At 46.3% G+C, this 22,939-nt stretch overlaps 2 protein-coding genes across 2 annotated transcripts; both read right to left on the bottom strand.

The window, feature by feature from the left end:
* Positions 1-14,791: 14,791 nt before the first annotated feature.
* Positions 14,792-14,986, bottom strand: CCR75_006095 (uncharacterized protein; the record flags this gene model as incomplete). The annotated part of the gene is made up of 1 exon (XM_067964167.1): positions 14,792-14,986. The coding sequence occupies one exon, from the start codon at positions 14,984-14,986 to the stop codon at positions 14,792-14,794; it is 195 nt and encodes a 64-aa protein (XP_067816136.1).
* Positions 14,987-18,230: 3,244 nt separating this feature from the next.
* Positions 18,231-18,443, bottom strand: CCR75_006094 (uncharacterized protein; the record flags this gene model as incomplete). The annotated part of the gene is made up of 1 exon (XM_067964166.1): positions 18,231-18,443. The coding sequence occupies one exon, from the start codon at positions 18,441-18,443 to the stop codon at positions 18,231-18,233; it is 213 nt and encodes a 70-aa protein (XP_067816135.1).
* Positions 18,444-22,939: the final 4,496 nt, after the last annotated feature.

The following is a 22,939-nucleotide window of genomic DNA, read 5'->3' as shown; positions in this document are numbered from 1 at the left end:
TGACCTCGGATCTCGTTGATGTCCGAGCGAAGGCTCGTCAGGGCTATGAACGCCTGAAGACTTGCTTGGACCTTTTCGAACGGATAACGCTGAGGGATCCGTGTTACTCGCGTGATGTTCCTTGCTCTCCAAGTCCTGTTCGTGGAGGGAGGAATCTGATAGCTTTTTGCCTTCACCGTCTTCCTCACCCGAACGATGCTTGACTCACAGCCGGCGTCACCATCGGTCTCCTTAGACGGATGAGGGTATGTGGCTTCATTTCGATCTACAAACCTTTTCAGACGACCCACGGAAAATACAGGGTGCGTCATTAAATACGGGGGAAGGGTGAGCCTATAATTTAGGACTCCAACCTATTCTAACACCGTAAAGGCCCAATAAAAAAACGCGGCAACAACTTCGTAGTACCTCTAGATTGTACAGAAATTGCATTCTTAGGCAGGGTAGCAGTACTTAATGTTACTTTTTTACCAACTCTAAAGCGTTCATTATTTTTGCGATCATTTCGTTTCGCATATTCTTTTTGCTTGTCCTGTGCGCTTGCCATTGCGTCACGGACTTTACGTGTGATGGCTAATCGCTCATCCACAAAGCGTTGAGCCTCGCTCACGCTTTAGCATCAAACTCGCCTATGATACCGCCAAGAGGTCGGTCATAAGGCGTTGTTTTATTGACCACTGCTAAACTGGCAGGGTCACTAGGGCAAGTTTCTTTTTTTGAGATGATACCCTCATGGTCATCGTCATTTTGACGAAACTATGTCCCTCTTTCGCACCGAGCATAGTGAGGGGCCCTCCCCACTAAGACTCGGGCTGCGCACAAATGAGACTGGCGTCCGAGGATGGCGCAGTCCGTTAATATAAAACGGTGTCTCACCCGTACTGGCGTGGACACTGTTATTTATAGCGAACTCCACAAAGGGCAATTGCTTGCTCCACTCTTTGGGAGTCGCTATAGTGCGCAAGACATCCGCCTCGACCCAATTGGCACGTTTTGTTTGGCCATCGGTCTGAGGATGATCTGCGGTCAACAGGTGGAGATTGCTATTAAGCAGCTCGAATTCGTGTGGCCAAAAATCAGACGTAAGACGTGGATTCCGGTCCGATAGTATGGACTCAGGCATCCCGTGAAGTCGTTAAACATGATCCAAGAACAAGAGAGCTGCGTCAATGCCTGTGATCTATGTTTTACATGGTTGGCCAATTTTGTTCGCTCAGCGCATAAAGCCTGCACCGTTTAGCAGTGCGCCATTGAAGCCGCTGTCGATTCCAACGGATTGTTGGAAGTCGGTCAGTCTGGACTTTATGTTTGGCATGCCGCCTGATCATACGGGTTGGACGGGGCTCGTCGTCTCTGTAGACAGACTGAGCAAAACGGTGCATTTAGCGCCATGTAGCACCACGATCACAGGCAAGGATGCAGCTATCTTGTTCTTGGATCATGTGTACCGACCGGATGCCCGAATACATAGTATCGGATCGGGATCCACGATTTACGTCGCGTTTTTGCGTCATGTGTTTGCGCTGCTAGGTACATGTCAACAGCCGGTTATCCCCAGACCAATGGCTAAACGGAACGAGGCTATCGGGTCGTGGCGGATGTATTGCGCACGGTAGCGACTCCCAAGGAATGGAGCAAGCAATTGCCCTTCGTGAAGGTTCTCTATAAATAACAGTGCCCACGCCAGTACGGCTGAGACGCCGTTTTATATAAACGGAGTGCGCCATCCTCGAATGATAATCTCGTTTGTGCGCAGCCTGAGGCTTAGCGGGGTAGGGCCACTCACTACGCTTGGTGACATAGTTTTGTTAACATGACGATGATCCGTGAGAGTATCTTGTCAACGACGGAAACTTGCCCTAAGGACCCTTCCGGTTTAGCAGTGGTCAGTATGGAGTCACAATAAGAAATGCCTGTGCTCCTAAACGATAACGAGTTTCGTTTTGGCAGGTACGTCCTATGACCGGCCTCTCGGCGGTGTCATAGGCGAATTTGATGCTAATAGCGTGAGCGAGGCTCAACGCTTCGTTTGCGATTAGTCATCAAACAAAAAGTTGTGACGCGATGGCAATCGCACAGTACAAGCAAAAACATTATGCGACCAAAATAGTCGCAAAATTAATGAACGCTAGAGTGGGAGATAAAGTACTATTAAGCAGTGCTACCCTACCTAAAAGTGCAGCTTTATACTACCTAAGGGTACTACGGAATTATTGCCGCGTGTCATCGGGCCGTTTACGGTGGTCGAGGAGGTTGGAGACCTTAATTATAGGCTCACACTCCCGCCGTATATGAAGACACACCCTTCTTTTACGTGAGGCGTCTGTAATGGAATGTTAATTCAGAAGAGATCACATACCCTCATTCGTCTAAGAAGACCAATGGTGACGCTGATTGTGAGTCGAGCGTCGGTCGGGTGAAAAAGACGGGGAAGATTATAGTCTTCCAGCCAAATAATTCCTCCCACCGCGATATGGGCTTGGAAAGTGAGGGGTATCACGCGAGTTATGCGGATCCTTCCGCATAAGCTTCTCCAAAAGGACCAGTCGAAGTTTTAGCCTTTGGTCACTGGCGATCCTTCGCGCAGACATCGTGGAGATCCGAAGTCAGTCGCGAGACTTGATTTTCGAGTTCCTCGATCCGTCGTTCAGCAGAGCTTAATGCCTGCGACTGAGCAGAAGCGGGATAGGCTGCCGCGAGTAGGTGTGCAAAATCGTTGCTCCTATCGAGCGCCACGCTCACTTATAAATGCTGCCGGCAGCCAATGCTTCCTTGTTGGATAATTGATTGCCCACCGCTCCGTGCAGCAGAAGCTTCAAATCCTCGTTCAGTGGAGAGGATACCCGAAGCGTTTCAACTCTTGGGAACCGGTCGGCGCCCTGCATGTCGACGTACCGGGCCTGGTGTCTGCCTTTGAAAAGGATCACCAGTTGTTGCTCCTCTAGGTACGAATGGACTACAAGAAGCGGTGTGATGATAGGAAAAAAGGGTACAGTAGCGCCATTGATTTCTCTCACACACAAGTGAGCGAAGTCAAGTCGCTGCAAACGTTGTTTCGCCACACCAAAATGTGGCTGAAAGCGGCGCAGGTATCCCGCTTCGTAATGATAGGATAATTCATTCGAACGCAACACGACCGGGATCGATTTAACACGCCCAAGTGATTCCCCCTGAACCTTCCATGAATTTTAAAAGCCATAATAATTATGTGCATCTAGAGTAGCGCGCTTTAGGAGAACGCACTAGTTCGATTCGAATAAGGCCATTGGGTGGAGGTGGTATCGGTGGTCACATAGCCGCATTCGATACGGCTTAATTGTGACATCGACTGGACATGTCCACGTGCCGTCGGTGGGGCTTTAAGCTCAGGCTCTTCTGCGTCACACCCATTGAATATGATGGCCTATACGGTAAGTGTTGTGGTTCTGCCCAAATGAGATGCAGCTGCACCTTTATGCGCAGCGCTCTCATGAATGGTCGCTGCGCTAGCTAGCGCAGACGGCGAGCCAGTTGTTTTGTTGACGATAGGCTAGTTGGCCTTCGCAACGTTGGGTGTCTCCATGTTAGGAGCAATGAATAAAGCTTGGATGGGCAATACAGCGCCATCGCCCATCCCCATTAGCTCGCTGCGCTCACCACTACTATGAGGTGATGGCAACGGTGTTGACTCATGTAGTCAACAATGAGCGACAGTTCTACATCTTTACTGCGCAAATGGTTGAATCATTAAGTCGAGCGCGACAGCAGCTTTAGTGGCTATCGGCTTTGCAACTGAGGCACTAGGCGACGGCGGCGTTTATCGCTGCGCGTGCGCTTCGTGCGTGGTTCTGTGGGTGTCGTCGCAGACGACCCGTCATCTTTGCCCCTCTTAAGTGGCATGTCAGGCGCCGTGTGATAACAAACACTTTGTGTTTTTAACGAAATGGCCGATTACTTCATGTGAAGTACTTAGACCTAAGTGCACAAAGTGACCCACCCTGATGCACACAAAGGTGTGTTCACATTGAAGGGATGAAGGCTAGAGTCATCCGTAATCCGAGGTATTCAGAATAATAAGCTTGGAATGTAAGGATGCACATCTACAAAGGTGTCATAAATAGATTGGTTTAAAAGGTTTTATATTCTAATTTATTAAATATAAATCAGCCTCAACTTCCTAGTGAATAAGTGGCACGTGAAGTCGGATTACCACTTCCGTGGTGACACTTGTCCTTAGGTACTTAGTTTATTGGGTGAGGTCACTTAGGCACCACCTACTACCTCACTGCACGTCAGAGAAGACGGTTAATCCGCACCATCATTGTGCTTGAAGGTGTGCGATTAAGTTGAGCGGTGGCTGCTAGATCAGCGCCCGCCCACACCAATTAGCTAATCTTATATGAGCTGACTTCATGGGGATCTAGGTATTCTCTCATGGCTAAGGTAAAAACCTCGATGCACGCGTATTATTGGAAATTCCGGTTCGTCGGCGGCCTGTGGATTCATTTTTCAAGAATGCATCCTGTTAATATAAAGAATTTGTTGCCTACTTAGTGTTCAGAACAAATTTCTGGACTAGAGACAGTTTAACGGAGCTTCTACCGCTAGTATTGCTTCAGTGGTCGCTATCGTGCAATGATGACATTGTACCTCCAAATAATTCACGTACACGACGTGCAGAGAGGATTTTTCGGTTGCTAAGCGTGGCCTAGCAACTGTAAGTTGAAACGGGCTGTCTTAGGTTACAGGCCCGTTAAGTTCACTAACGAAAAGGTCAATAATTTTTGTGAAGTTAATTGATCTGTCACTCAGTTAAGGCTCACTTAGTGACCACCGTTGTGTAGGTGATGCATGTTATCAAGAAAGCGTCTAGACCAGCTGTATTGCACCGCTCAAGAGTGTAACGGGGTGTCCCGTTACATAATTGTTATTACCTACACGAGGAATGATAAATATTATTTGCTATGAGAGGAAATAAATTATTTAGTACAAACTATTATCTTTATTAATTTGACTTATTACATGTTAATTAAAGTTTAAATCAACTCCGCCATTCGTTACAAGACACGATTAGGCGTCGCGCATGGAGCCGCATTGCATAGTTAGTTTTTAATATATTAAAGCCAGTAAATAAAAGATCGTTTTTAATCAACTTAATGTATTAATACAGTTTTACTTTTTCTTTATTGTAAAGCCTTAGAAATTTCCTCTTGTAGCTAAGACATGTTAGCTTCTTGGAACCTCCCGTTGAACGTCGTGTACGAGAAGTAATCGAGGCACCCCGCCTTCACTGTAATGAGTGTAGGTGACTAGTGCTGTTATCAGTACTAGCAAAAGGTGCCTTGTTGCACCTGGTAGCACTTCTTCGTCCGTTTAAAGGCCTACGCAAGTTCCATCAAATTAGACATGTTAGATAAAGAAGGAGAATGCTTTTAAGTACCCCAACAAGGCTATCACGCAACGCGTAAAAATCACTCAAATATGTGACCTTGAATGGAGAGCGATCGAAAGCATGAATTCGGCCGTAGGCGGGCCAGCAGTTAGCGCCATGTTGTTCACTCAACGAAGAGACGAGCAACATGCGGCTATAGCTGAGTTCATTTAACATGAACTCGACAAGGCCCAAGAAAAAGTAGTTTTGCTATACTAACAAGACTCTTAACATGCAGAGGTGTTAAGAGGACAGGAGACCTAACAGTTAGAACTGTTGAGGCAGCAGGATTTACATGCTGCTAGCGGCCCGACGCTTCCGCGTCGACCCGAAAACTTATGGATAGAAGTCTCTAAGTTTAAAGCAGTCAAAGGCGATATCCTTTTAAGATGATTCGTCGAATTAGATGACGCCATTGAAGCTCGCCGCATCAATGACGATGTGACAAAGTGAAATTTGGCATGTCCAACTTAGCCGGACGTGACAATCTGGGACGTAGGTCAAGGTTCACGATATTGATTTGTTGGTCGTATCAGGTCGTTAAGACACAACTCAGGCAAACATTTGTGCCGCCATGTTCCGAATTCAGAGCTCGAGCCGAGCTCGCGTGATCTTCACGCTTATGCCTAACAAACAAGATACCTTGTAATTGTAACTTGATTCATCCAATAGATGAACAAACACAGGTGAATGTGTTTATAAAGTTTTTGCAGACGGCCCTGTCAAGTCTCACCTGTTCCGCTCTTGAACTACAGACGCTAGACCAATCGATCTCTGTATCGGAACAGGAGGACTTCAGCCTTATACAGGCTTTCGTCCACTCTGGAGCTTATCGCTTCCGAGACGACAAGAAAAGGGAGTCCAGAACCTATGGACCTCTCGTATGTAGAGAGCTAAAAACCTCGCTCTTGAAGTTACAAACGATTGCAAAAATGCAATCGTTGCCAAAAGACGGACCATACACCTTTGAGTGCAGTGCCTACGCCCAGTGCCTAGAAACACTTAGCGAAACGATCGACCTCCCGCTACGAAGCTGAGAGTGCGCCCAGCAACAGGCGCTTCTCCAACAGTAAAGAAACGTGTAGTTTGTACTGATAAATTATAAATGGGAAACGGTATGATGATGATTTTATTATACTGGATTTAAATGACAAATTTGATGTCATCCTTGGATTTCCATGGCTCAGAAAGTATGAGCCATGCATAAACTGGCAGCATCAAGCCGTGACGTTGCCTGCCTATTGTTCATTAGATGGTCATCTGATATACGCCTTTTTGGAGCGTCCACAAGCGTGTGGATGTCACACGAGTGAGTGCGATGGTATCACTTGTGGTTCGGTCATTTGCACGACTGCACAATACCTCAGTGTGACAACCCATCAAACTGTGGAGCTAGATGCCGACGGCTGCGCACAATCACAGGCAGCGTTGAAGTTCGACCACTCGAATAAGTTGCGTGGTACAAAAGAAGGATGCTTGCTTAGAAATCACTTCCTAGAAAGTTCCAATTGCCTGTCTGTAAGTGACAGTGCAAAAGTCCTAGATCGACTGGAGAGTCGATAATAGAAGATCTCGCTGTGATTGCGCAATCACAGCTAGAGGCAATTGGGAAGGAAACTCCCTATAAATTGAAGGAAGAAGTCCCCAAGATTCTGCGGGAATAATAATCCAGAAACCTGTGGTCACAGGTTTCCAGGTACCTTTGAAAGTAAGTTCCAAAGAGGAAACTGAGACATTAAACATCTTAGTAAAAGCTGCTTAAGTATAGGAGCTTATTCACTTATTCTACTAGCGCGATATTTGATCTGCGTGGTCGTAAAGTCTAGCAGATCTTACTTGCCACAGATGCCAATACGTGGTCGATATTCGGTCGGCAACAGTATTCCTGAGAACGAACGGGTTGTCAGCAGCTCATCGATGAACAAAAGTGTCCTCAATGAGAAGACTCGGATTGAACGTTTTACATTTCAATCCTGGGAGTCTTTGAGGACAAATTCTTTATAAAAGGATTTGATCGGATTTAAGAATGTATTTCCTGAATCCGTACCGTACGAGTTGCCTAAGGATAACGGCACACGACACAAAATCGACCTGATTCCAGGTTCGAAATACTGCGCCATTAAGAAGTGGCCACTGCCTCGTCAACAAGTATTAGCGATCGACAAATTCTTGGCCGATCGCTTAGCGACGGACCATTTCGAGAAGTCACCTTCTTACATAGCTTTCCGACCTTCTGTGTGCGTGAAGCACCGGAGAGTGGCGGATTGTGAACGTATTCAATTAGTTGAATGCTGCAACGGTACTAGCTCAAACGCCAATACCAGTAAAAGACGTAAATATTGATGGTTGGTCAAAGTACCATCGTTTCGTCAATGGATCTCATAGATGGATATTTTCAGAGTTTTTATGCTTGAACAGGATATCCCGTTCACAGCAGTAAGCAACCTAATCGGAATGCTGTGGGAGTGCCTAGTTATGCCACAGGGGCTTAGTAATGCCCCTGCAACATTCAACAGAAATGTAACCAATCTGTTGAGATCGGGGCGAGATTCGAGCCGAGTTACTATGATGACGTCTTTATTTATTGCAGAGTCATAAACGGAAAGTCGGATGTTGAAGTACATCGTACCCATGTCTAAAAGGTTCTTACACTTATGCGTAAGCATAAGTTGTATGCAAATCTCAGTAAATTCGCTGCAAGCGAACCACCATTCTTGGGTGCATCGTGGGTAACCACGATGTACGTTCTGATCCGGAAAATATGAAGGTGATCACCGGGTGGCCTGTGCTTGTCGATGTAAAGGGACTACGAAAGTTTCTCGGCTTAGCGGCGTACTTACATAAGTCCCCCCACAGGTATGCCGAAATGACAAAGCAGGTATGCCGAAATGACAGTACATATCTCTTCTTTGTTGAAGAAGAATATAAAGTAGTCATGGAACGCTGATTGTCAGCGTTCCTTTGTGAGTATCAAGCTAAGTTTGATACAATCGCCAATCCTGGCGATTGGGGACCAAGACAGACAATTTCATGTGGTCTGTGATGTCAGCGAATCTGCAATCGGCTGTGAGTTAATGCAATATGTCACAGACGGCGCAGAGCGCGTCGTCTGCTAATAATTGCGTCAGCTTCAACCAGCTGAACGCAATTCCCCAGTGAATGACAAGGAACTCCATGCCATTAAATATGCACTGGCTAAGTTTACGGTTTATCTCTTGGGAGATAGACCGTTAATTATTTATACGGACCATGCGTCTTTACGCACGGCCATAAGAAGTCCACACCTCTCGCAAAGAATGACGAGATGGTTGTCTTATTTCGCGAAGTGCAACTTCTGCGTGAGATATAAACCATGACCACCGCTGATGCCATTTCGCGCCGGCCCAATTTTGTGCCGGCTGCGCGCAAAACAATAGTGAGGATATGCCCACTTTTGCAACAATAAGTGTTCCGTCGTCTGCATTACTTGACGACGATAGAAGAGCCTATCAAGAAGATAAGGCTCTTATAAGATTGATTGATTACCTTACAATTCCATTCACAGCAACCCTTTAAAGGATTTTCGAAATTGTAATGATCCTCAACGGATCGATACACAACACGCAACGGTTTGCTGTATTGCACAGTCATTACTGGCGACAGACCTCGTGACGTCATCCCCATCCATAATGATTTTCGTTTACGCATCATGTACGAGTGCCACGGTACACCAATAAGTGGGCATCGTGGACGTGAGATGACCTATCTCACGATAATTCGCGCTTCTACTGGTCACGCCAGAATGAGTTCGTCCGCAAGTACATACGTTCTTGTGAAGTTGTCAACGGGTGAAGCCCAGTGCTTCACACCGTGGTCCGTCCTAACTTCTGGCTGTTCCGGCAGAGTATTGGCAGTCCGTTTCTATGAACTTCGTCTTCGAATTTCCCGAAGACGATCACAAGAAAACCAGTAATCTTGTGTTTCTTGACCATTTCAGAAGATGGTACATCTTGCTGCAGTCCGGGAGTCGATTACGGCCAAAAAGGCTGTGCTCGTGTCTTCATTGACACAATACTTTGACTCCGTGGGTTATCCTGTGAACTGGTCTTAGATCGAGACCCCAGATTTACGACTGAGTTTTGGCAAACTGTGTTCAAATCATTTGGAACACAGCTGAAACTGTGAGCTTCTGAACATCCTGAAACAGATGGTCAGACAGAACGTGCAAATCGTATCCTCGAAGAGATGCATAGTGGATACGTCCACTTTTACGATCTGGAGCGAGTTCTTGCTGATGGCAGAATTTGCCACCAACAATTCAGTGTATACTTCTACAAAGCATACACCATTTTTTGTGAATGGCTTACGCCATCCACGTATATCCACCTTGTTTAAGAGTAACACTCATTCAAAGGTTGAGGGCTCGCTTGAGCAATGAGCTCTTGCTCATCACGCATTGGCTCTCGGGCAATGCGCAGGATACCAATGTGGATTTAATAAACAATGAAGTGGTATATAGCGATAAGGCTATTACTGACTTTATTAACGATGCTAATATACTAGCATCAAAAACAATAATAATAGCGAGAACAATAATGCTCTTACTGATAAGAAGGATGACATATCCGCAGTGCGCACCGGTCGCACTGAAGACAAAAACAAAATCGAGTCTGCGGAGAGTTTCTGCTGGCTTAAAAAGCAGTGGCCCATTCCGTACAGGATTCGTGCGGATGCGGTGGACCGACAGAAACGGAACTCTGACAAAAACGAAAGAGTAAAATGGATGAGTACACGTTGCCGCCAAGGCAATGCGTACACGATCAACCTGCTTCGTGGATGCGTACGCATCCTACGTTTTATGTCGCCGCCCGTACCATCGATACGAGGCTTCTTCCGGTTCCGAATCCGAATCCCACCGGTCTAAGGTGTCTACCAAAGCCTGACGGTCCCAAGCCAAAGCAGGATAGTCTGGGGACAGAGTCTGGCTGTCACAAATTAGACGTTTCACTACATCCTTTAAGGACGAAGGCTTCTGACGAGCTGTCACCAGCTCGTTTTGAAGGGACTGACGTGTCCATTTGAACACCAGTTTATAAACTGATACTTGCGCACAATTTTTCAACTGACCACGAGAAACACCATCGACATCGGCCGTCATCGCTAAGTCGCGACGACGGGATCGTTCGTACATAGTGGAGGACGTGATCCAAGTCACGGTGTTCAATCGGATTTGGCGAATGAGGCAAAACCAATTTTACATCCCCTCCACATTAATTGACGGATTCGAGTGGTGAAAAGCGTTTCCTAGTTGAACGCTTCTTGAATCACCGTGGAGTGAAAGGGGTTCTAACGAGTTACCTGTTCGATGGCGAGGGTATCCACCTCCGCATGAAAGCTGGCAACCTCGTTTCAAAATGATGACGGATATGTTTCGGGTCTTGTTCGACAGTTTGACGAGACCCATCCTCCTCGACAGAGAGTCCTTCAGAGAACAAGCACTTCCCGCGCTCGTAAAAGAATTAGAGGTTCTCAATCCGTTCGCACATCTCACAAGAGATGAGCATCCTCTTAAGAGAGTTTGCACTCCTTATGGGCATGACCTTGCCTCGCAAGACAGACGTTGCAGCTTGTAGTGCACACCGACTACGGTCTGATTTTCGAGCCGCTCACCGATAGCATTCAGTTTGTCATGCCTGGCCTCGCGGCCTATGCTTTGCACATTGTGTACAAATGCTTCCCAAGCCTAGAACAAAGGAGTGACATAATTACCATCGATGTCATCCTCACCAGGCTTGTGAAGCCTGGATGAGTCGAATAACGGAAATTGGTATCGATCATTGGTCATACCAGACAAGCGCGTTAAGTTGCCCTTAGAGGGTAACTAGAGCTTCACTTCGGGGAGAACCTCGAAACATTGCGGTCCCTCCCGTTGGTTCATGTTAACGTTAACGCTAGCATTAATCTCGGAGTAGTCATTAGAATCACTCCGTCCCTGGTGATGCATAATAGCATCACCAGTAGTATGCTTATTGCAGTGACCTTTACGATCACTTCGTTCCTAGTGATGCATTCTGACATCACCCGAGTTATCGTCGTCCATGGAGCCATCACAAGATGACCCCGCATCAAAGAGGTCTGACGAAAAAAAAAAACTTCGGCAACACCTCTTTGGTTGTCACGTTAGAATCCGTAAATAAAACGGACGTGGCCCAGGTCGATCCGAGGTCTTAACAGTTGCCACTGAGTCGGGCGATGACGCCAACTCGGCCCAGTCGGGCGATGATATAATCCGTTCTTTCCCTAAAATACGATGAAACGCCAACTCGGCCCAGTCATCTGTAATGGAAATACCAGGTGGCTTGTACCATTCACCTCAAATAGGATTATAGGTGAAGCACTCCCCACAGTAGACGTATTAGCGTCTACTGAAACATTTTTATCGCTTACAACTGCACTGAGCCGTGCAGGTGCCAGCTTTGCGGCTTTACAGACTACGCGCACGGGTTTCGAAACCATGCGCAATTAAAAGTTGGAATTGAAATAGAGCCAACAAGTCCTAATTTACAGACACATAATAGTACTCTCTGTCACTCTATATCAGTCATTAAAGTGACTGTTGAGGAGGAGGGAGTGCCCTTACTAGCTAAGACTACTAAGATTCTTAGACCTCCCTCTGCACGTCGTGTATGTGAAGTAATCGAGGAGCCCACCTTTACTGTAATCAGTGTAGGCTGGCTAGTACTGTTATCGGCACTAGCAAAATGTGCTATGTTACAAAGAGCATGTCGAGTCTCGCAAGAGTACTAATTTAATAGCGATAATGACGTCGTAGTGTAACGCCATGAGGATGACGTCAGCAGATGACGTCAGGAGATGACGTCAGCAGATATCGTCAGTAGCTTCTAAAAAATTGCTACAGTGATGATTGGCTTAAAGTAGCATAATGTTTTCGAACGAAGGGCCTTAAATAGTTACCTTGCATTTTGCCATCAAGTGCACTTTTTGTTTGGTTATGAGCTTATGTCTCACAGACTCTGCCCTCTTCGCTCCCGCCTCCTCCCACGCCTTCGCCTTGAAAGCTACCAGCCGCATCAACAAGTTCAACGGAACAAACTTCCATACGTGAAAGCTCAAAACGCGGATGCTAGAAGACCGCAACCTATGGGAACTTGGTAGCGGAGGGATCGGTGGGAGCGTAGAAGAATAGTGCCTGCTAAACTGTGGTGAACAAGGTTATTGGGTCGTTAAGTGCCCAATTTGAATTTGTGAGAACGCGGAGCAACAGAAGCCTCAGCGAGCGAATGTGCGAATGATAATAAAGTCGAGGTTGAGGGCAACTATCTGCTCTCGGTCAGTGGTGTGCTCACCGGTGTATCATATTCTAAAGCTATTACGTAAACTGTTTTCGTTCGGGCTATTTACCAAGGTTGTTGGGTCTGGGACGCTTAAGCGCGACGGTGCTTCGCCAGACTAAGAACATCAAGTGGTAGCTTAAAGCAAGTGAAGGCTAGGGACTTTTCTGTTGTGCATGACGTTTATCATGCCTAACGAGGCTAATGGGGCAAAGTTGATGGGATGCCATGGGGACACCAAATCAAACTATGACATCTTCCACTGTACCTTATTAGCCATGGCGGTTGAGACGCTATCTTCAAGTAGATAACTGGCGATGGAAAAAGTTTGGCGGCTGTGAAGCAGTGGAGTTGTGCGTTGGGTGTGCACTCTGTAAGCAAAACGTTACATTTAAAGTCACCAAACCGTGCCAAAAATATATATTGGAAGTCATAAACAGCGATGTCGGCAGGCCGTTGTATACACAAATGTCGGTGGCAAGAAGTACTTCGGCTCTCACTTTTGTGTGGTACTTGCTCCGAAACAAGTCGGAAGTGGCGGCCAAGTTTGCGGAGTTCGTGGTGTTTGCCGAATTTTAGATGAGTAGTTGCGTGAATTTGCCTAATGTGAAGCAGCTTTGGGGTGACAACGGCGGTGAGTACAAGTCGCATGAAATGGCCAAGGTCTGCAGCGAGCGAGAAGTCGTGCAGAAATTCACACCGCCGTACACGCCCCAACTGAATGGAATGGCTAGCGTCCAACACGTGCTGTATCACAATTTCTGCTGGAAAAATAAGCTTCAAAGCCTGACTGTCCTTCCATGTATCCCACAAGAAAGCCAATTCGGCAGTTATCATCAAGCACCTCCCTATGAAGACACGTTGGCTTGAGTACGTTGGCTTGATGAACGTATGCGAAAGATCCAACTCTCTCATATCATGCAGGTCTCGCTTCTTATTCATCATCAGTATCATTTATTGATCTACAGTAGACACAATCCTAGTGCGTATATCCAAAATGATTGTGGTAGTTGTTGCGGTTACCATCATTGTCTTCATCATGTGTACTAAGGTCTGGTGTGCTCTTTTTTACATATTTTAGGTGCGATCAATGGGGTGCGTTCGGCGAGACGAATCAACCAATCAGTAGAAATAATGTCTTAACTCAATTTCTGTTCCATATATTCATCCTTTTATTCACAAGTTTCCCGCCGCCGTCGGAAATCACCTTCTTTGTAACGGGCTAAAGCTGCCCTATGATTCACAAGCCCGTTAATTACTTAGCGTACTTACTGGAATGGTCAATTACTTCATGTGATATGTATTTCACATAGTGACCCACCCTTGTGTATGTGATGCACATAGGTGCATTCACATTGGAAGGGATGACGGCTAGCGCCATATTCAGAATTATACGCTCGCGATGTAGGGGTGCATATCTGCAGAGGTGGCATCTATTGATTAATAAAAAACGTCTTATATTTTAATCTACTAAATATATATCAATCTTAAAGCTACTTCCTAGTTAACAAGTGCGCGCGTGAAGCCGAATTACCGCTTCCGTTACAATACTTGTCCTAAGATACTTAGTTTGCTGGGTGAAGTCGCTTAGGCTCCCATTAACTATCTCACTGCACGTGAGAGAAGACTATCACACCGCTTCCTCACTGTGCTTAAATGTGTGTGCTTAAGTAGTGCGTAGCAGCTATAGAAGCGCCCGCCTACATTCTTGATAGTATATTCGGGATTTTGACGCTCTGCTCACGTAATGCAGCGCTTGATTGCCGAATTCATTTATGCGTATTTCGACTATAGTATGGTGTCTTGAAAACGTGTCAAAGGTTCACGTGGCTTCTGACGTACGTTACTTAATTAATTTAAACCGTCAGCTTTCCTAAAATTCCATCACATGCTTCTGCTTCAATTGCTTTGCAAATGCGGCCTTCTGATCGTATGCTCCTGTTTTTTTCATTACAGGGCAGTCTCTAAAACGGTGTTTATGCTTTTGACAGCTTAAAATTAGCTTTCGTGCTGCTTATCAGACTTTGTCATCGTTCCCTGGCAATCGTTGTCAGCATATCTTGGCTTGCTGCTGCTGTTCTTGTATTGATATCACTAGACCTGCTCGTAGCAGCTTGACTGCCTCCACTGTCCTGCATATTTCCAATGCCACCATGAGTACCAAGCTACCGGTCACACTATCTAATTGCAAAATCTGGTCTTTTAATTTTTTCCAAGTGCCGACTTTGTCGTCTCCGCTCTTCATAATTCCCTTCAGGCGATCAAAGCGTGAATTCGCTGCAGCGATCGAATTAGCGTTTGCGTGAAGATTGGATCACGAACCCCTGCGTGCACAGCTTCCGATTGATCTTTAATCATCAACATGTTTTCCACGCGCTGTGTTATGTTTTAATTTGTCTTGAACTTATCGCATTTAGCTTGTTATTAAGGATAACTTCTTGATTTGTGCGGGTTGCCGAATTTATTTTTGCTTGTAAAAGACGTCCAGGTACCTCCACATCTCAGTGCACATTGCCTTTGTCATTGCACGCTGACCTAACTCCATTGCTAGCGAAGCGATATCTGCTTAATTTTAGCTTGAGTATTTCGAAATGCCGGCACTTCGTTCGCGCTTGCATTAGATGCGAAAGTTTTCCGCCCATAGCATGATCTAACACGTCTCTTTCATCGAATGCCACTTTCAGTACTCCTTTGTAGTACATCAAGGACTGGCCATGCCTTCCTATTGGTTTCTCATAATTGTTCAGCTCTACATTGCTTGAATTGTCTCGTCACTTAGGTAGAATCGTCACTCAGATACGCTTGCTCTTGCAAGTGGCTGATTAGTATTTACGTGCACGTTCAAAAGCGGTATCTGTTTGCAGCCAACCACTTAGAGCATTTCTCGTAAGGGCGTCACAGGTCTTTGTTTCACTTAAGCCTCGGTCAGGCTTCGGCTCATAACCCTGTTGTAATCTCAATAGCGATAATAAACTTTAAGCTAGTACCGTGCTCCTGATAAAACAAAACAGCACCGAATTTGTTTATCTAACACTCAATAAATTACTTAGCTTAGCTCTTTCTTGCTAGTGACGACTTGCTTTGTCTCTCGTAAATTTACGACTGAGCTCTTATGCTTACGATTCCTGATAACCTGCTAACTACCACTTACAGTTGTCGAATCGTCCTGTTCTCGACTCGTTTGTTCTCCATTATGTTTTTTTTTTGTAGAACCCAGCGATAAATAGGCCTAAAATATCCCAACCGCTTCGAGTCGGGGCATATTACAACAACTGTGTTAGACATTTATGCCGCCAACTTCGAAAAATCGATGTAGCACTTCTTCTGACCGCTGGATACCGGTTTCTACCGTGTATTAATCAAAGTTATCGAGCTCAGGAGAGGTAGGACTTGACCAACTCATGACATTTATCTTCGCTTTTTTGGTTCTCAGGGGCGATCCTTCCAGTCCGACTGGGCGCGCCCCTCCTCCAGACGACGTCATGCTGCGAAATCTTATTGCCGCATTAACCAGCTTCGTATTCATAATTAACCATGCCACCTTAAACATTCCGGTTACGGCTGCAGACTTGGCAGTTGCGATTTGCTATCAACGCTCAAATTCGGCGCCGGGCATGGACGGCTTGACGTCTCTTTTTAGGTGTCTCTTATGTATTTGGTGAATCCCTAAGCATACTCTTTCATGATCAGTTCCACCTTGAAAAGCTTCTTCCCTCCCAACGCAAGCCAGCTGTCGTGTTGCTCCACAAGAAAGGCCCACGTGCGCACCTTGGCAACTATCGTAGGAATGCCCTCGTGCAGGCCGATGTCAAGGTGTTGTCAAAGGCGCTGACGTATCGACACCCGGATCAGTCAATCTTCATCAAATGTGACCACAGCAGGTTTTATGGTGGCTGGATGGTTTGGTTAGGACAAGAGCCGAAAGAAGATCGCCTTCTTGACCCCCCAAGATGAAATCAGTGCAGACTGAATATTCTGACTAAGCAGGAGATGGGCTTAAAAGTCCGTTTAAAGAATTCGAACCATGAGCAGACTTTGAGCCGAAGCCCATCTAATTAAGCAGGCGGAACATGTAGTCCCAGTTGACGCGGTCACAGGCGTTTTCATAGTCCAAGGCAGCGCGTATGCTTCTTCGTCCCGAACGGTTATCAGGTCTTGTTGATCGGCACGAAACCGGACGTAGTGGTGAATGGATCGCCACGAAGATAATAGGATAATTGAAGTCAAATTCACGGGACAAGCGCATCCGGAAATTCCATTGCGGCTCCACTACATACCGATGCAGCGGCGGTGAGATGTAGTGGTGGAAGTCAAGAGCTGCATTGGCGTTAAATTATATCGTTCTATGAAGCCCGTACCACTCGCGGTCATCAGGAGGAACGTCGTGTCACGTGATTTCCCATACCACAACTCCCGCATCCCGTTCCATCGTGAAGAAGCCGGGTGGGTGAGCATCCAGCCACTGGGAGGTGGAGAGCTCGTGAGGAAGTCCAAGGCGAAATGCCGATCTGTTTGTGGAGGTATCAGCGTAAGAAGCTTCTGGTCGGCCGATGTCCATTCGCGTTATCCAAGCGAGCCTATCTCCCGCATTAGTGGAGTAGCTGAATTCGTTGACGTTTGAGGCGGGCTTCCAGGCTGGGGACACCTAACCGTCTTGGCAACGCTGATACAAAAACCGCTCGGAGTCAGGTGGACGTGTGATGAGGCTCGATCATGCTTTTGGCTCAAGACGGATCGATTTAAGCATCGATTGCCATCGCCTCACCGTCGGCACAGGAATGGAGACATGTTGCGTATAGTGCCAAAAGCGAGATAAGTTCATTATCACCGGAGCCAGTAGCAAGCGGCCTCGAAGCGTGCATGCCTAGCAGAACCATTGTTTGAAGCCATGGTAGGGCCGCTGTTCCGAGAAATTTTACTATGATAGCATCAACTGATGACTGCTCCAACGGGAAGACAAGGAACTTCAACGTATCCGTTCACCTATGTAACGTTCATTCCTGTAAGCAATAAGCACGCTGTCTTTCGGATTTGGCGCAAGCAGCACAGACTCGGACAGGTTGAGCTTTGCGCCCAAGCCGCGGCAGCACGCGTGTACAAGCTGAAGCTGTGACTGTTAATTGGGGTGATATTGCTCAGCAGGGTCGTGGTGTCGGCAAAGAACGTAGTAGTGGAAGTGTGAGCAGCGGAAACACGGATCCCTTCCACAAAATTGTTTTACTAGCATATTCGCTCGCTCCCGCAGTGAAACGGACGAAGCTGATCCTCCCAATCCACGGGTGGGTCGTGATGCCCTTGGTGACGCCGTCCTCCCGCACAACTATCGTGTCCCATCCTTCTGCATCGCGACGCAATGTCCGCATTGGTAAGTCTTGAGAGCATGCACGATAAACGCCCCATCTTCAATTAAGCTTTCCTCCACCACGCTATCTGCACGATGTCCAGGGGTCCGAAACCGATGCCCCTATAACTGTTTCGCAAAAGCGTTTTTATACACGACCCAACCTGTGTATGTTCGTGGTGATGAACTCAACATAACACTTTGCGCGGTCCAAATACTTCGCGAGGTACCGGTCGCAAGGCTTTACCAAGTCCGCGCAGTACTTCAGCTCATCAGCGCCACTCGACTCAGCAAACTCGTCCTCCCATTGGACTAAGCACTGACGTTCGGGGCCGCTCCCGCGATACCCGCGATACTCCATCACCCGACCTACAGGATGTTCGGCTTGATCCTCTTCTTCCTCCTTCTATCGTCGCCTGATACACTTAGTACTTGACGTAATCGTCTGCGCTTCGGCTTCAGCTCATCTTCGTACACCAAAGTTAATCCGGTCTCGCCCACGCCAGCTTGCAGCATTTTGTCGGCCATCACAACAACAGCGTAGCTCTCCCCAGTCTCGGGGCCTGCAGCCACCATACATTTGGCGCTTTTGTTAATTTTAGAGGTCCGGGTTGAGCAACGCCGTAGCTGATCTGGACCGTTTTCATGCCCTCAATGCCGGCTAGGGTTGTCCTGCGCTGCAGACACCCCGGATAAATGGCTATGGAATTAAACAACATGACAAAAGCAAATACACCACCCAGTACGCGTGACCAAGACACACCAGCAGCGCCATTCGACACAAGTGGGTATATCGACCTCAATTAGCCGCTTTGGAAATTGAGAAGTCAATTCGTCTAAATTGTTATAGTTTTTAAAGCATTTCAGCTGATCACCAGGGGCAAAAAGGGCTACCGCTGTGGTCAAACGGATCACCTATAAGTCGCATGCCCTTCCGATAGAAAGAAAGTACTTAAGCAAGAGGACTATAGCCTTGCAATCGGGATTGAAGCGCAGCCACCAAAACAATTTTATCCATGAAAGTGGTTCTGGCCGCCATCTTGTGAACGACTTTAGCTTGTTGCAAGACCACGTCGATTCACCGGTCAATGTCGGACAGCGGAATCAGATGAACTACTTCGAAATACGAAGAAAGGCGGCCTGGTGGTGAAGGCCAAAGATCTGATCGTAAAGAAAAAAAGTTCGACTTCTTGATGTCTAATACGCGGCAAACCTAGAGTGGAACATAATCTCCTATGGCAATCTTGAGAACAAAGGAGAGTGATTGAACTCCAAAGGTCGGAACAATTACTCCACTAATGCCATAAATTAGCGGATTTCTTGGGTCCTTGCGTGATTGCACGTTCTTTTTTTTCCTTAGCGCAGACCGAATAGGTACTTCGCTTTGTATTCGTGAGTTTAAGAACAGAAGCAGGGTATCGGGTCATTTTGACAATGTATCGTAACATCAATGAGGCACAATTTCGCCAAAGTGCCACACTGAACATCCGATTGTCTTGATACCGTTCTTTGGTAAATTTTATCGACCACAAATCTAACTATTGCAATGTGCGTCCTGGCAAAAACAAAGGACGTATTTGCTCAGAGATAAAAAAAATCGAGCGACAAATTATTGCCGAACTCACGTGGTACGCGCTGATGGAGGTGGAGTGTACAAACTCTGGACGTTTTCTGTAAGGCAGCTGGTACCTTGCGTCAAATGAGCGGAACAAATAACAAGGCCAGCAACGGAGGCTGAGTGGGTGCACCTCACCATCATGAACATGGTGCGAAGCATGGTGTTTGAAGCGGTTTACCTTTAAGTTTTTGGTGTGATGCAGCTGAATATGCTGCGTACATACTTAAAGGAAGCCTTCCTAAGGCAAACATGGGGCATGTGTCCCCAATTGAGATGCTCACAAAATAGACACCTGTCTTGAGTGCTATCGTCGTCGGAATTGTGACGAAACGAAGGAATATAAAATTTGATAGAAATTTTCGAAGCGTGTTGGTCACCCAGCAAGTCCGAAATGTGATAATGTTATACAACAAGTAAAAAAGTGATTTTTATAGGTTCTATATGGGAATTGGTTATAAGGAGGAGCACGCCATATCGTTCCACATCGTTTTCATGTCGCACGTTCATAACTTTATCTCCAAGTTTCAGCAGCGATTATGCGGGGACGTGAATCGTGAGCGTTATCGTCGTCATGGCTAACAGTCGACATTTGTGGGTACGGGAAGGCTGAGCAGTGTCGCAGCAGCATGCGCCGAGGGTTTAACCCGTTGGCAAACTTCGCATCCCTGGCGCCTCCGAACAGATAAGGTGGATGGTCGTCTCGATGGACGCGTGACCAACATTTGACTCGGCGGAGGTGCAAAATCAAGACCATGATGTTGTAACATCTGAAGAACGTCAAGGAGTTGTCAGTGTGACAAGTGATCCTAATTCAAGCAATTTAGGTGAAGCGATGAAAACTCAAATGAAAAACATATGGGTGGCAGCAATGTCTGAGAATTTAAAGGCTTTGGAAGTGAGCGTATGTGGTAAATATTGGAGCCACCTAATTATTTTTAATCAATTAATTATTTAATTGAATAATTGAATAATTCATCGCATAATTTGTACAGCAACTAAGTTTTCTAGGCGAAGACAGACGCAAATGTAACGTTCGGGAGATACAAAGCTCGACTCGTCGAATGCGGTAACGAGCAACTATTTTGGATCGACTACACCCCGACGTTTTGTGCAGTCAGTTTAGTACAGTCAAAGTGGCACTGGTTATGTCACGACGATGAAACGGACCGGCTCGCCATGCAGATATATGTCAAGGAGGACAAAGAAAGCATTTATGTAGATTACTCAATAAAATGAATTCAAAAAGTTCAAGTTGGAAAAACACCGTGTGAAAAGCTCGAGTCTGCTAGCACTACCATCAAAGAAATCTTCGTATGGTTAAAAAAAAGGCTGGTTCACTTACAAAAACATGTATGTTGTGCCTGCATAAAATGGCGTCCAACAATTACGAGGGCAGTAAAGGCTGGAGCAAATTACCGCCCTCGAAATTGTGGGACGCCATTTTATGCAGGCACAACATACATGTTTTTGTACTTTAAGAGAGAAAAAAACACGAGGTCATAGTAGTTGGAGTTCGCGTGGGTGTTTTTCTCGGTACGCGTTAATCAAAGGTTGCAGTGGACAAGGTTTTTGGCGAGATGGCATTATTGGAGAACAAGCTATGGGAAAGTAAGTAAGCTTTTGGTCTTCGCATTTATCAGAATGAAAAGGTGAACTATGGGTTAGACCAAGAAGTGTCTATCGCTTTACTGCTGAATATGGATAGAGGATAGCGAAGAGGGGTGGTAGCTCAAATGGATAAGAACTACCTAAGAAACAGTCATAATATTTTTTATAAATAATGACCAAGAACCAGACAACCTCCCTGTAACGGCGGCAAATGGCAATGCGAGGGTAAGGATGTTTCTGTCTCTGGTGAGTGGTTAACTTCGGATTGCGCGCTGTACAAGACCGAACATATGCTTTGCGGTGCACAGAGCAACTCGTCATACACACAACCTGTTGGAATTGACCACGTGGGCGACTCTTCGTGCGATTTGTGAGAGGTGGCGTCGACTTACTGATGTGTCAGTTTTATATGGATGATGAGTGCGGTTGGTAGTGATTTTACTTCAGTATATTATACCAGCACGATTGCATAAGAGAAATATGAATTAAAAAATATTGGAAAGACCCAAAGATTTGTAATAATTAAATAATTAATAGTATCAAACTTTTTCCTCATAGCTTTGCCCCTTTCTCTCTGTTGTCTAATAGGTAATGAGCCCAATAGTTCCGGATACGGAAAGTGATGACGGCATGCAGCCGCCACCACAGGGTGTCGTCTACGAGACAATTGTCACATCTCAAACGCGCATGGAAATCGCCGCTGTAGCTCAGGATACGAGCAAAAAACAATGTGAATGAGAAGATATCGCCGCACTTGATGGTCTCCAAGACCGTCTGGGGAGGCTGGAAGTCTCTGAAATTTTAGCGGGATGAAGAAGAGCAAATGCAAGGCGCCATTAAAACTGGCATCTTTGGTAGTGCTCTCGGTCGAATTTTTGATGCGGCACGAATGAAAGTGGATGCGCTCTATCACACGCCACCAAGGCGTGGGAGTCTAGGAAAGTCCGGCACTGCCGTACTTTAGACAACCTCACTACAACGTGGAAAGAGAGCCGCGTGTAGAACGGCGCACTTATTGATCCAGTGCCACCACAAACTCCGCTGCTGCAGCCTCAAAAGATTTCAAGCATCATCAGCAGCAACAAGTTCATCAGCCCCCCCCCCAATATGGTCAGTGTCTAATTCGTGTACTGGACACACGGCAGTGGAAACTTAGTATACGTGTTTTCGATGGGAAAGAGCTTTACCGGGCTTAAGTCTAGAATTTTAGACTGGGGGGGGGGAGTTCCTTCGACAAGCAACCTGTCACAACTCGCATTTGGTTTTCAGTGGAGGTAGGAGATTAAAGCAGATTTGTTGGACACTATCTTAGTGGAACAGCCGAACGGTGCTTTGTCAGACAGCTTGAGAGGTGGTGGCTTGAGAATTCTACGCTTGTGCACGTCATGAAGAGACGACACCAGAAGTTCAGACAATGATAATACCAGCGCAATCATTGAAGTTGATGACAAGTAAAAATGATCCAAAAAGGTCATGGCCAGATAAGAACTTGTATTTGGTGCTGTAAGTGCGGTGCTAAATTACTTGTACGGATTAACGTGGTGCAGTATGCCTCAAGCGAGCTGCGAACTGTTATGATGGCTAAGTATGATCACACGCGTACGGATTACTTACGCCAGGCCAACGAATTG

The sequence above is a fragment of the Bremia lactucae genome, assembly GCF_004359215.1.
Source record: "Bremia lactucae strain SF5 chromosome Unknown BlacSF5_NotPlaced_182_SHOA01000115.1_669280bp, whole genome shotgun sequence".
Classification (NCBI taxonomy): domain Eukaryota; phylum Oomycota; class Peronosporomycetes; order Peronosporales; family Peronosporaceae; genus Bremia; species Bremia lactucae.
This window is presented reverse-complemented; position numbering and strand designations above follow the sequence as displayed.